The 15,095-nt window shown below is 39.1% G+C and overlaps 1 protein-coding gene across 11 annotated transcripts in view; it reads right to left on the bottom strand.

The window, feature by feature from the left end:
- DOP1A (DOP1 leucine zipper like protein A) overlaps positions 1–15,095 on the bottom strand; it is a 68,111-nt gene that overhangs the window by 791 nt on the left and 52,225 nt on the right. For 6 of the 11 annotated variants that reach the window (XM_055714263.1, XM_055714264.1, XM_027797972.2 and 3 more), the window contains 14 exons: positions 14,686–14,741; positions 14,086–14,190; positions 13,301–13,367; positions 12,834–12,978; positions 12,523–12,602; positions 11,869–11,978; positions 11,549–11,698; positions 10,187–10,248; positions 9,561–9,713; positions 8,184–8,320; positions 6,778–6,833; positions 5,737–5,901; positions 4,016–4,145; positions 1,935–1,994 (listed from right to left, as the gene is read on the bottom strand). In XM_055714263.1, coding sequence (XP_055570238.1) covers positions 1,935–1,994; positions 4,016–4,145; positions 5,737–5,901; positions 6,778–6,833; positions 8,184–8,320; positions 9,561–9,713; positions 10,187–10,248; positions 11,549–11,698; positions 11,869–11,978; positions 12,523–12,602; positions 12,834–12,978; positions 13,301–13,367; positions 14,086–14,190; positions 14,686–14,741 — 1,476 coding nt within the window. Of the gene's footprint in view, positions 1–1,934; positions 1,995–4,015; positions 4,146–5,736; positions 5,902–6,777; positions 6,834–8,183; positions 8,321–9,560; positions 9,714–10,186; positions 10,249–11,548; positions 11,699–11,868; positions 11,979–12,522; positions 12,603–12,833; positions 12,979–13,300; positions 13,368–14,085; positions 14,191–14,685; positions 14,742–15,095 lie in introns of those variants that run through there. The other 5 variants (XM_055714266.1, XM_055714267.1, XM_027797977.2 and 2 more) reach the window with 3 other exon arrangements.

The following is a 15,095-nucleotide window of genomic DNA, read 5'->3' on the forward strand; positions in this document are numbered from 1 at the left end:
AGTACAGGCTGCAGCCAGTCGGCTGACGCTAACGGGAAAGCTGCAGCGGGCACCTGAGTCCACTGCCTCAGCACGGGGCTGCGCCTAAGGCAGGCAGCCCCCCCTGTCCTGGCACCCACCGCGCTGCCCTGGTGCAGCATCCCCCTGGCTAACATCAACAGCCCAAGCTGTGCTTGGGTAAGTTGTGTGCTACTTCAGCTGCTTTCCAAAGCAGGCTGGTCCCCAATAATACTTGCACATCCCCCTACTGCCAGCGCTAGTGACAGTAAACCCCAGAGGAAGTGACAATAGACACAAAGCATTTTCACCTTGGAGCTAGAGTTCAGAGTTTTCAGGAAAAGCAAAATCAGTGCTGTTCTCAGTATCAGAAATAACACACATGGAGGCTCTGAACAAATGGTTCAGTTACTCATCGCATGCTCTCAGAAGACTTTGGTTACACACCTTCCATTTCACGGGGGGAATTACAAGGGAATTTCAGGAACCCCACCAGCAAAGGCAGCAGTCACACACCAGATGCTCACAGGCAGTGTTAGTACGCTGCTGTAACCCTGTTTAGCATTGCCTTAAATATCTGCATACAAAAATACCTGAGCACCAGCCAACATCCAGCTGCTTATATGGTACTCTTCACTCTTTTTTTTTTTTCCTTTGAGTCAGAAAACAGATTTAAAAATAGACAATAAGGTACTATTGCCACCAGAAACACCTTGTTTGGACTGTTAGTAATAAACCAGTATGGCAGAGCTTCTACTGTGAAGTACAGTTCCAGCAATACTGATTTTTATTCTGAGGAAGGAGAAAAGCAGCACAAAGGCCACATCAAGGAGAGCCACCTCCTGATCCACCTCTGATCAGCGCCTCCCTCCTGCTCTGCTGAGGCAGAGGTCCAAGCCCCCCGCAGGCTGCAAAGCTCCTGAAGAGCAGGCTTTGTAACAAAAGGAGAATGAAGGGGAAAGAACAGCAGTGGGGAGCAGAGTAAGGTGAGGATTACAGATTGCATAGCCTTTGTGCAAGCAGATTTTCTTCAGGAGATGATACTTTTAGCAAATACAGGTTTTGCCCTTTAAATGAAGCAGCTGTCCTGCAGTTCAGGAGTCTACATGACATACGTTTCACAAAAACACAACTATGTTAAAATTCAGTATGAACGTATTTAGTATTTTAATCTGGTGAGTTGGCTCCCTGTCACAGGGGATTGCTATTCTAGCTCTACAGATCTCAAGAAAAGAAAAGCTCATTATGAGCATCCACAAAGGGAAGACTGAATTCCAACGCAGAGTTGGTGATGGCTCCTACTTTTAACAAAACTACTGGTTTAAAATTTCTCCTTTAAAAACTTCACATTGGATTCACAGAAGAGTGGCTTTCCAGTACTGGTTCTCTACCGTGCTCAGTATTACCCAGTGAGCATGGACTACCTCCAGCATGCAGCGTCAGTGTTACACAGCAGCCAACCAAATGGGGTGCACGTGCAAATACCAGTTCTCCTTCTGAGCAACAAAATATAACTCATCGAAGCCATTTCCTCACATCAGTATCTGCTAAGCAAACACCACTAGTTCCTCAGGTAATTAAATCAATCAATTAAATTGACAGAGATTGATTAGGGATTGTGTGTTTTATATCTGCTATTTGGCAAAAATTATTATTTGATTTATAAAGATTAGTGATTATAATTCTTCTTAGAACTAAACTAACTTTTTGTAATATATTTCATGTAGAAAACCAACTTAGAAGTATTTTTTTAAGTTATCTTTGAAAATAAGAGCCCTTGTGATTCTTTCACTTCAAAAATCTCTCAGCTTTGTCCTCTAAACAAGACTGATCTCTCTCAGTTCTTACTGAAAGCTAAATACTGCCCAGGGCCTTGAGGTGATAGTATTATTATGGCAAGCTTGCTTCACAACTCAAGCATCAAAGGCCACCCTCACCTGATGCTTGGCCATCTCCATTCCCTCCAAAACCACCGTCTTAAAGTCCTCCTGTTTGTCCTGTGGAAGGAAAGAGGAGAACTTTCAGACTGCATTTCATATATCAAAATAATACTTTGCCGTGAAGGCCGTGCAGTTGCTGGTTGGGTGCTGTGCTTCAGCTAGAAAAGTCACCTGCCCCATGGAGTCCATGGTCCAGAAGCAGCAGACTCTGGAGCTAGTGTGGCCAAGACACAATTAGACAATAACAGCACTGCCAGTTTGTTCTTCTGTTTATTGCCAGTAGTGCCGAAGGAGCTTTTTAAGCATGTTTCCTTCAGACAATGGAGCCTCATCAACACCATACTACAGGAATCTGAGCATTAGTCCGAGTGCTCTGAAGGAAAATTAAGATCCACTAGAACATTTTGCTCAGAAACAGTTATTTTCTAAGAAAAACCCCACAGCTATACACAACAATATTCTCCTCTGCACGAAGAGGAAGTGGCCTGGAAGTCAATATTCATTACCTCATGTTTATCTCTTTATCTACCCCCTATCTGTGGCTCACAGTGTGCAACTGCTGTCGTGACTAGGGGGTTCCAGAAATCCCAGGATTTTCTATATTCCTGAAGCATACTGGGGAAGTCCTGAATTAGGCACCTATCTCAACATACACTACTTACCAGCAGGCATATTTTATACATCATATGTAATTTATAATTATACATATGCAGAGAGATTAATTTGGAGCGTGACAACTTTTAACAAGTATAGCACACCACCCTGAATATCAGGGTTAAAGGCTGTGCCTGATTAGCAGTCAGTTAAAGCTGACTGTTCCGTTATGCGTGTGAGAAGAGAAATTTAGTCTCATCTTCGTGGTTCAAAACCAATAAAACGAAGAATGCAGATATTCTTCAGGTACTTGTTTTATCCCTTATAGTTGCGAGCCCTGCTTGAGTAGTTCAGACCTGCCTGCAACTAAGTTATCCCTAAATTTTATGTAGACACTTTTATGTCAGCTGTAGTTTCTTTACTCAGTGAAAACATTAATTACAGATTGTTAATGCAGTAGCTACAGCAAGCTGCCAGCGTTACAGCCCTGACAATGCCATCTATTTGGAGGGAAACCCAAGAACACAACTCCAAAGTTTTCTCCCATATAGCTTCAAGCTTCCCTCTGTTTCCCTGGCCCACCAGCAACCTTTCCCAGTGAAGCGCCTGCCCAGAGGGGGCTCTGTCCTCACAGCAGGAGCACCAAGGTATCCGACAGCAATTTTCTTACTTCGAGGCAACAGAGGGAACTCCCTGGGACAGGGCTTGGCCAGCTTCCATCAGCTTCTTTAACTGATCAGGCCTCCACCCCACCCAAACGAGGGTTTTAATATACCTCATGCACGAACATAATGACAACCCTAATTTGACTCCCACTCTACAAACTGTGCAGCCAAGATTTCCCCAGAACTGTTTCAGCTGTTCTCTGCCTTCTTCCATTCATCATAACCGCTTCAGGGAAGAAATCCAGTCCTCCCTGGCTTGGCACAGTATCAGAACTCTTGGTTCTGTCATTTTTAGCAATGCAACAGTTTTCTAATTATTTCAAAGTGATTATTATTAACAAAAATGCTTTTCTGTTTCAAAAGGTAGGTGTGTTACACTAGTATCTACAAATATGACTGGCTATCTTAAAGTGCTTTTATGTTAAAATGTATCAGATACAAGCATATTTTACTTTTATTCAAATACTACAAATAATACTTCTAGTTGGAAACTCCAAAGTCACTGAACATACTCTTTTTTTGACCATAGCAGGTTTGGGGTTGTTTTGCGGTTTGTTTGGTTTGGTTTTTGGGATTTTTTTTTTCCAGGGATTTTTTTGTTTGTTTGTTTGGGGTTTTGTTGGTTTTGTTTTATATAACTACACCTGGCCTTTGCCTGATGCTGACTCAGGGCTACTCCAGTGTGAATCTCCCTCACCAAATAACCTCCTTTCCAATCTTCATTGTTATAAAAATAAATATCCAAAACAAAACAATGCTGTTTTGTTACTGTGCACAAAAGTTTTCAATGAAAAGCAAAACTGGAAGAAAACAACATACCTTTGCTTTTTTTCGCAGCAGTTTTGCTAGACGCACCACATACGGTTTGAATTCCCTCTGGTGTGTACCCTGTCTTCGTACTTCCAAGCCTGAATCGTCTGATGCTTCTGGAATAAAAGCCCAACGATACCTGTCATGAGAAAACACAAGTAGACATTATTCTTACTGAACATGCAAGGCTTTTCTGCTAGATCTAAAAATATGAGCGGATGACGAAATTAGTTAAGTACCAGAGAAAGAGGGGGAAAAACCCCAGAGCTGACCTATACAAAAAGCATCAGTGTTTGACAAGCAAGAATAGAAAAGGCACATTCTGAAAAGCAGGAGGCAATATAGCCGAGAATGTAGCATTGTCCTTTTCCTCTACAGTTTCTTAAAGTATTTGTGGATGCCCAGAGCAAAATAAGACAGAGAAGCTAAAAACAGTACTATTCACATCTTCATTGTGTGCAAGAGAACTAAAAGCAATTCTGAATTATAAAATACGTAAGTTACTCAAAACATTTTGCTACACATTTGCAATGCTTACTATAACACACAAAATGTTCCTAATATACTATGTTGATAACAAACTTATTTTACCTATTCATAGGCCAACGGGACTAACTGATACTATACCATGCCCCACCCCCCAACCCCTGCCCCCTTGCTGCACTGCAAGGGCTGGCTACTTGCATTACAAACTGTAAAGGTAAAAAAAGTTTCTGTCCTTAAAAGTTCAATGCAAGCCTCTGTGAAAACACTGTAAAATACAGTGTGATTCAGCATTACTGTTGCCTTTCCAGACGTGCACGGTAATGACCTAAATAAAACTAGGTTGGCTGATAATGGGGATGAGGACAGCTTAGAGACCTGAACAAGAATTATGAGCCAAATACCCAGAAAGTAAAATAAATGAAGGAACTTTCAACATTAGCTTTAGATTTAGAAATACTACAGGGCACAAACTGACACAGTGTGTGCGAGTCCTTCTGCACTCTAGCCCACACAAGTGTCTTTTAAATAACAGGACAGTTAGCGGTGACCAAACGTCTACAGAGCTGTGCCAGCATGGCAGTCCTGACAGAGTCACCACTGTGGGTGTAGAGGAAGAGACGTGTTACTTTCTTTTGTCTTTGGTGGCCTCTCATTCGTAGGGTCTTTAGCAAATGTCAGTTTTGCATTCATTTTTTTTTTTTTTTTTCTCCCAGAATGGGATTGCAGAGGCACTGAGGAAACAGTTTGCACACATAAACACCAGTGACCAAGAAAAACCTATGGGGTCCCCTTCACATGCAGGTTTGTTGCAACATCTTCCAGACAGATCACACACGAGTAATTTCAGTGAGTCATGCTGAGACAACATGCAGTTCTCTGATCTCATGCATTAGTCACTAAGATGTGTGGGTATATTTTGAGTTCTTAGACATTACTGCAACTAAATCCTTTAAAAAATAAAATGCTTTAATAAATCACTATTACTGATTAGCTCACAAGTGTGGACAATCTCTTGCTACAGGCTAAATCAAACCAGCTTGAATTCATTTAGTATGTAGCACCATTTGCTCGGGGGGCCACTCTGACACTGGGAGGGAATGAACCCTGGGCTGCCATGGGCAAAGGCCAGAAAAGAAAAGGAAATGTGAAAAAAAATGATTATATTTTTTTATATATACACTAGAATTTTACCAAGAGGCATGGGCAAACAGCTAAGATCTTAAATGACAATGTCTTCTACTCACATCTGAAACTGAGGCAGGTTTTCAGATGGCAAAGCTAGGGCCAAGTCCAGAAATTTGCAAGCAGACAAGTACAGGTTCAACCATCTCTGGCTATTGTAGGACGTGGAGAAACCATTGCCGCCTGTGTATGTTGTCTCCAGACCAGCAACAGATGGGCCAGAAGTTCTAAAATAAATTACAGAATGCAGGTGAGTCATAACAGCCTTCTGCCACTATGGGAACATCATCTTTCTGACTTGCCTTTACAAACACAAAACTATTTACCAGCTTAATCCTGTATCCATACAACAAACTGGAACATTGCAAGTCTGTGTTATGGGTGGAGTTTTGTGTGTATATATAAAAAGCAAGATGTTAATATATAATAAATATGTTACACTGTATCTCATTCCCATCCGACATCCAATTTAAAAGAAAGTTTAAAATTGCCAGTCATGTTGAGATCACTTTATTTTAGGGGAAAATTTTTCAAAAGAACAAAATGAATCTAGGAAAAAAGCAAAGAACACAACTTGGGCAAATAACTACTCTGTTCTTTTGAGAAATCTGCCTCTACTTCTGGCATTGACCAAAACTGGATCATTCCATGCAGAAGGTAGATAGGACAGAAAAGGACGATGACACAAGAAAAATTATCTACCTTATCTTTATGTCTTTTAACACCAGAAAAAAAAAAAATCACATTTTTATTTAGACCCAGTGCATCAGTCTTGTTCTAAATAAGTGTATGATACAGAAAAGCTATAAAGTCATGCCATGCATATTTTAATGGCAGAAGCAGTGTCATTTCAGCCAGGAAGACACTGTAAGAACTAACATACTTGTATTGCATGATTTACCTTAGTGGTTTATGAGCAATCTGACAGTGGGACTTCTTTTTTGTTTTGTCCCGAACAGTATGTCCTGAACTATCCTTTACTTGTCCTTCTCATTTAAGCTCGACAATTCTAAGACAAATAATTCTAAAGAATGAGTCAGCTGCCCATCAGCATGCCAGAAGACTGTTACCAAGTTAAATAAACGAGACATTTGTAAGTTTACCTGGAAATGTCTTCATCAGCGGTGAGCTCCTGTTCCATCAGTAAAAACACTTGTACCTGAAGATCAAATACTACATTTTAAATACCATTTTTTTAATGGATTGTGACTCAGGAAAGCGCTGTAGGGAGGCCTGAGTAATAAGCATTAGAGGAACTATTCAGAGCTTTATTTCCATTCCTGGATGATGAAACAACCCCCTGAGCTCTGAGTGGACACTGGAACCCTAAAGCTCTTTCATCCTTTACATATAACCTGAGAAGCACAAACCACAAACTGGCACTTTTATGGCCAGGAAAGTTTTCAGAGGCTAATCACCTCCACTACTTAGAAAGAGAGCAAGACCTAAAGGAAATGAGAATAAAGAATCACATAACAGAACAGTCAAGCTCAGATGTGAATTCCCAGAAGTAATACAGACGTGTCCACTGAAAGTAGTTCCAGGACTGTGGTAACTTGTGTAAAGGCCAGGGGACAGCACAGGAATTAGAATGTCACAATGGGCAGACTGGGTTTTCTATTATTTATACTATTGATAGGCTCAAAACAAATGCATCTATTGCTAGAACAATTCGCTTGATCTTTAAAACACTTTATATAACTTTTCGCTTTCTATTGTTTATATCTGTTATTAATGAAGGGCTAGGTTAGGTGCCTACAGAAACAAAAAACTGGAAAAAAAATAATCACAGCAGTAATTTTGATTTGCTATCTGTGTTAACCAGTGTCTTAGGAACTCCTTGCCAAACAGACTAAACGGATCACAGGATGCACCAACCACTCTCCTCCATTCCCATTGCCAAAGCAAAAGAGTGGAGCCAACATTGGAGACTCCACAGGTAGCAGCTCTGAAAACAGATGCTTTTCCTGTCTTGCTATGTAGAGTAAAAGAAGAGAAAGAAGAAAGCTGAGTCAGGTCTTGTATAAATCTAGTTACAAAATTTCAGCCTTGGTGTGATCTGAATGACCACCAATTGCCAATACAATCTAGATTCTGACTCCTTCTTTATGTGGGTTCTCATCCTAACTGCTGGAGGAAGAAGGCTGAATGACTAGGAAAGTAGAAACAGGGGACACTGAGCACAGCAGCAATGGGAATTGTAGAGAGTGTACACATACACAGGCAGAAATTCAAGTAGGAGTCACTATGGAACAATGAGGGCACATGCAAATTTAATAATTCAGGAGACATCTGAACAGCTTAAATAGCCTCAGCCAACAGATATTCTATTTGGTTGCAAAAAACAGACATCAGGACTATGAAAGTAAGTCAGCTTTCAATTTATGTCCATTGTACATTTACATGCACAAAATCTAGAAAAGATTTTCTTAAAAACATTGAGGTGGAACAAGGCTCCATCTCAGATTTGCACCGGTTTTCCGAGTCATGAATTCTAAATGCAACTCACCAGTTCAGTGATCATGGTTGGCCAGAGAGAGGTAAGGTGCTGTGGAGACATTCTTAAAAGCAATACTCTGAAAAACAGGAACACTTGGGAATGAAGGGTGGGCACCTGGGGCAAACGGAGACTTTCTACCAGCCTTTCTGAAACAAAAAGCCAAGGTTTCCTCAGTTCAGAATAATTTCAACTAATGTTTTCTCCTTCCTTCATTTACTCTCAACTTTTACTTTCAGTATCTGCCATATTACTGTTTCAGTACTTTGCTACAGTTCTAGTCTGTCAGCGTATAAAAGAACCACTTTCACCAAGCAACAAACAAAAGCAAGAAACCTCAATATAGTACAGTTACATATTTTGATTAAAGTCCTCCAGATAAATGAATGCAGCAGTGCATCTGGGAGCTTTGTTCACCTTATGCAGTGTTTCACCGATTACAAAAAGAGGAGTCAACAGATTCCAAACAATACAACAGCCTGAACAGCTAGGATATATTATTATTAAAAGGCTGAATCATCATAGTATATGGGATATTACACAGGGATTACATGCTCTTATTTAAACATAAGCACCTCTAAACATTCAACATATCAGAAGCAAATCCATAAAGAAATTTTTCAGTCTAATCACCACATGCACTTTGCAGTTCAGACCAGTAAAACCACCTGGTATCTTGAACACAGTAAACCCAGCCAGTGACTGGGGGAAAAAAACCTTTAAAAAAACCCCAAAAACAAACAAAACAAAACACAAAAAAACCTTCAAAGACTAAATCCTGGAACAAATGAAACAAGAAAGATTATGCAATTGACTTTCCATATGGAGGAAGAGACTGAAGTGTCCACCTTGGTAGTACTAAAAGACAATGTATTTAGAAGCTGCTGTTGTAACTACTTGGATCATATTAGAATAAAACTAAGCAGCTCCCGTTCCCAATCACTTAAAAACGTCACTAGAAGAGGTATTCTTCAGTGATAAATAGGGCAGATAAACAGAACAGCAGAAAAAACAGAGAAGTCAAGAATTCAAAACTTCAAGGTCAGCCCTTCTATTTATCCCAAGTTGAGAGCTGTTTATACTTCAGATATTCATATAAAAGTGCACATTGCAGGTACCCAAGGACATTGATCAAGGTATAAAATGACAGATCAGTGAAGTAACCTGGATAAAAGTCAACTGGTAATCACAAAGTATGTGTAGTTTGTAATCATTTAAGACTGAAAACATTTTAACCAAAATGTGCAGAAACTTTGCATCTAGCCATGGAAATGGTACCGCATACTGATATTCCAGGGGACAAATTTACCTGATGTTACCCTGTCGTACAAATACTCCTCAGTTAACATCAAAGTCCAGAAGTCCACTAAATGATACAATTTTACTGACCTTGTATGTCTGGAAGGTATTTCTGGTACTGGTCTATCTCACTGCTAAAAATTGCAAAAGCCAGTCTCTTCAGGAGCATAGCACGCTGTTCCAGCTCTGCATCTCGATTAGCAAACAGATTGAGTGAGCTGCTCTGAGCCACAGCCACTCGTGCTGAAAGAAAAAAAAAAATGCATAGCGCAGAGATGAACTTCAAAATTTCCTTTCTGTTTCACTTTAAGGCACAAATAACTCTTACTTTCATTGCACAAATGTAGTTCAAAAGTAGGTGAAGATGCATGTTCTGCAATTTGTATTTTTTAACAAAAAGGCAAACAAAAACAACAACAAAAAAGCAACAAAAAACCCCAAACAAACAAACACGACCACCCTCATCTGCTCTGCTTAATCAGCTTTGCCATATAGGCAAAATCTAGTGTGCCAGGACGGTCTCAAATTCTTTCACTTCAAGTTATCTTATGGAATCTCTAGAAACAAATAGTTGAAGAAAACATGAAAAACACTGAATAAATCAAACAGATCAGAATAAATGGTGAACAAATTTTATTTTATTTTTTTTAAGATATTTGTTCTCCCTTTAAGGTTTCCCTTGGAGAAAAGTCACTGCTACATCAATAAATACTTACTCATCAAGTCTCTGAATGTGGTTTTGTCATGTGTCATCAAATTATCCATAATAGCTCTCCAACTAAAAGAAGATTGCACACAAATCAGAAGAGCAAGAAAAAAGCAGGAACTTACAGGAATATTTACAGAGCTTTTTCTGCTCTTTGAATTCAGGCTAAGGCTTCTAGTGCAAGCTCTCTGCTATACAGGTACCATTTACTTGGCGCAATTTGATCTGAAACTGTATTTCCTGCCCCCCCTTCTCAAAGAAAATAAGGGATGCCATCCAGAGGGACCTTGACAGGCTAGAGAGGTAGGCCTGTGTGAACCTCATGAAGTTCAACAAGGCCAAGTGCAAGGTCCTGCATGTAGGTTGGAGTAATCCTAAACATGGATATAGGCTGGGCAGCGAATGGACTGAGAGCAGCCCTGTGGAGAAGGACTTGGGAGTATAAGTAGATGAAAAACTGACTACGAGCTGGCTATGCACACTCACAGCCCAGAAAGCCAGCTGTATCCTGGGCTGTATCAAGAGAAGCATGACTAGCAGGTCAGGGGAGGTAGTTCTCCCCCTCTACTCCACTCTTTGAGATCCCACCTGGAGTGCTGCCCTCAGCTCTGGGGTCCCCAGCATAAGAAGGACATAGACCTGTTGGAATGGGTCCAGAGGAGGGCCACAAGGTGATGAGATGGCTGCAGCACCTGCCCTATGAATACAGACTGAGAGAGCTGTTTAGCCTGGAGAGGAGAAGGCTCTGGGGAGACCTTATGGTTAGCTGCCTTCCAATACTTTTAAAGGGGGCCTACTGGAAGGATGGGGAGGGATTCTTTATCAGGAAGTAGTGATAGGAGGAGAGATCAGAGTTTTAAACAAAAAGAGGGTAAATCTAGATTAGATATTGGGAAGAAATTCTTTACTGCGAGGGTGGTGAGACGCTGGCCCAGGCTGCCCAGAGAAGCTGTGGCTGCCCCATCCCTGGGAGTGCTCAGGGCCAGGCTGGATGGGGCTTGGGGCAACCTGGTCTGGTGGAAGGTGTCCCTGCCCATGGCAGGGGGTTGGAGCTGGATGATCTTTAAGGTCCCTTCCAACCCAAACCATTCTATGATTCTATAAAAAGTTAACCACTTTTTCCTCATGGAAAAAACAGATTAAAAAATAGTATCTTGAAATTGAAAAAAAAATTTACTTCTGCATAGAAATATACCTTAGGTAAGCGAGTTTCACATTTCACGTGGTAATCTGAAACACAGAATATCCCTCTCTATTTCTCTCAACAGAGATCTGTTGGGAAATTTTGGTCCACATTATACATACTCTTGTGTAATGGTATACATAAGATTTGTAACTGCCGTTGACATAAGCAGGAAAAAGAAAGTCTTACTGGTTAACACACGAGGCATCCATCTGGAAGAAACTGGAATCCATAAAGAGGTCAAATGCTTCCTTTTTCCATGCTCTCCTTGTATACTGATACCCACTAAGACTGCTTAATAATTGGACACAGGCTCGATAGCTGGATGCATTATGAGCACTAAAAAAAAAAAAAAAAAAAAAGCCAGCATGAAACAATTCTGAATTGTTGTTTTCTATAAAGTCTGACAGACATCTCTTCCTTATTACGCTTGTTTCAACTTAATTGTCACCCACCAAATTTCAACTGGCTGTAGTGATCTACATCAATTCAATATATTGTAAAGATACCTGTGATTACGGAGGTAGGGAACAACATAGTGCATAATATTTACAAGCAAAGGAATAACCCTCTCTTTTTCATCACTGTAGAAGACCATATCCAAGAGATGAGCCAAAACCTGTATAAGGAGAGGAAGATAGTTATCATGCATTCTCAAATTGCTTTTCATCTACTATTCAGCCTTTTTTTTTGGTATGATGTCCCTTACTGAATGTTCTATTTTATAATGGAAGTGATCAAATTTCAGGTACTATACAAAATCCAGAGCATAAATGTTCCATCATTTTTAAGACAAACTAATGTAAAAATACAGAAGCACAAGCTATTGGGCAAAGCATTCTACAGAATAAGCTACAAGCAAGAAAAAAAAATAAACAAAGACTGACTGTAATTATCAGCAGTAAATAATGCATACCACTAATAACACACAAAATTTGCCACCAAAAAAGTTTTCTATACTGCTTTATGCCTCATCCATCTCACTGAATCCTTATAACTGTGTTAGTAACAAAGTTTTATATATTGTTATATGACAGGACCCAGAATACATTCACATCAATGTGTCCCATCAACTCCCTTTCCCCAAGCTTCTAGTCCAAAGCTTTTCACAACATACAAGTATACTATAAGACAGTAGTTACTACATTTGAGAAGATATTTACCTCAGAAAGTAAGGTCAGTGCATGGACACTATAAACAGATGGAGTTATGTTTGAAGTTTCCATTGCTGGAGACAGTATATCTGAATAAGGAAAAAAAAAAAAAAAAGTCCAGAGTTAGTTTTCTTAAGCTATTATTTACCTTACAAGCATATTTTAAAAGCAGATATTCTGAAGACTTTGCTAGATACATTAAGATACTACTGCCTGAACAATACTGAGGCATTTTTAATGTATTCAAATATAGTAAAGCTGTCCTCTTTGTTAATTTTGGCTTTAGGTTTTGTTTAAAATACAGATTAAAATGAAACTACCTTCGACATCCGATTCTAAGTTGTTTCCATCAACCATAATCTTGGGGGAAGGCTTAACCTCTAAGTTTCGTCTTAGCCAAGTAGTCTGTTCCAAGGAAGAACCAGCAATTGCCCCAATGGCATCCACTATCTTGTGCGTTACATCCTGGTAGGTAAAAAAAAACACCTCAAGCATTTTAAGAACTTTGTGCAGAAAGGCTGTATTTTTTGTCCTGACGTGCTTTTGTAGAAAAATCTATATAACTAATTAAGTTTAGAACTGCCTTCAAATCACTTCTGTTCTATATTATCAATTAATAAGGCCACAGCAAAAGAGATTTTTTCAAGAGATTATAAATAGTACTAAGCAGAATATAGTAAAGAGCCGATTCAGATTACAGAACTGATATACCAGGTAATTCTAGAACATTCAAGCATTTATTGTTCAATATTTTCAAAAGGAGACACACACATAAGAAATTTCTTACCTGGAGATCTCTTTGATCTTTCTTATTTTCTAGAGTTGGGTTTTTCATAATGAACTCATTAAGAACACTGAAAAAAATACACAAGTAGATATGGATTTTCTTCTCACAATACATTATTCAGCAATTTTAAGAGTTAGGACAAATCTGAAGAAATTTATGTGCACAATATTTATTTAGTAAGCCTTCAGTCATTGCTATCTATCAATATTCTAGAAAACATCCTTTCAATTTTCTTAAGTTAAACTACTATGGTATGATCAACATTATCATGAACACATTTTACTAGATTACACACAAAGTTATCTTCAGCACTGTTTACTAGGGAAGATAAATTCCAGAAATTCAAGAAAATGGTCCTTGAAGCTTTATACAGAAAATCATAATCAATATTTTATTTCTAACACACCACAAACAGCTTTCATACTGAGAATGAATCCTTTCTAATGGGTTGCAAATCTACACGTACCTAAGAAATAGTCATTGTAGTTATTTTCTAAGAAAAATCAGAAACTTTAATGTACTGTTTGAAGAGCCTAAATCGCTCAAATAATCAGTAAGGTAAGATTGTGGTTTATATCACATTGTAATGTAAAATTTAATATATGTAACCCCCATTCCTCAGAGAAGAAACTTATTTAATAAAACCCTCAAAATTTGGGCAGTAGCTCTATCACTCAAAAAAAAAAAGTGTTAAAGATTTGAAAATACTAACACTTCTGTTTGATTTTACACACTTAGATTTTGAGCTTATTTGGAAATAATTTGTGGATATCAAGAGCACTTACCCAAGTATGAGGAATTGTCCTGGAGCTGGAAGACCAACCTGGATGGAATCTTTTAACAGAAGTAGCAGTGCTGCCCAGCTATCTACTAAGCTGGTCACTGGAATCCTAAGAAAGAGCAGTGATGGCAATGAAAACCACAGCTTCTCCCTCAGGTATTCCCCATTTTTTTTTCTACCTCACAATTCTACTGTCAGATATTGTGAATCAACATTCATACAGATTCTTTGTGTTTTCATTTAATATTAGGTGGCTATATCAAGTCACTAAGAAAAGATGGGAGAAGAACAGTGTACTCAAAAGATGTACTTTTCAGTCCAAAGTCAGGATGGTAACGAGTTACAGCACAATTAAGATCAGCTCTCTTTGGGCAGGGGGCAGATTTCCAGCAGGATTTTAAGGTGGGGGAAGAAAGATGATGCAGAACTAGGAAACTCCCAAAATGAATCCCTTTTTTATGACACCTACAGTTCAAACCCATTCTTCCCTCATGATTTATATTACACAGGCTATTTCTTATCCAAGGGATTATAAAAAGATGTAAAATATTAAAATTGTCCATCTGCTTCTTAATGACAGAAGAAATTAAACTTCTTGCCTTACCTCTGAGTATAAGCATAGAAAAACTGCAACATGCATACTTCCAGTGAAAGATGTTTCTAGAAAAAGATACAAAACCTGTGTCATCAGGAAGAATAAAGTGACTTTTCTCCTCACTTGCCAGGGCAAAACTGACAATGCTATAATGTTACTGTAGTGTCTGAAGATATAGCTTATTTCATTAACAGGATATTATGAATGTCCATTTAGGCATCCTTCTATGAAGTTATTCTCCCCTTTTTTTTATTCCCTCTTTTCTCCCCTTCCCTTTCCCACCTGGAAAAAAAAAAAAAAAAAATCAACCTGAATCTAGGATATGCACCTGTTTTCCTAATGTAAGCAGCCTATCCCCATGAAACACTGTCTTGTACAGAAGCAGTAAACATGATTCTGGAGTTGTTCAGTAAATGGTA

This window comes from Falco cherrug, chromosome 6 (genome assembly GCF_023634085.1).
Source record: "Falco cherrug isolate bFalChe1 chromosome 6, bFalChe1.pri, whole genome shotgun sequence".
Classification (NCBI taxonomy): Eukaryota; Metazoa; Chordata; class Aves; order Falconiformes; family Falconidae; genus Falco; species Falco cherrug.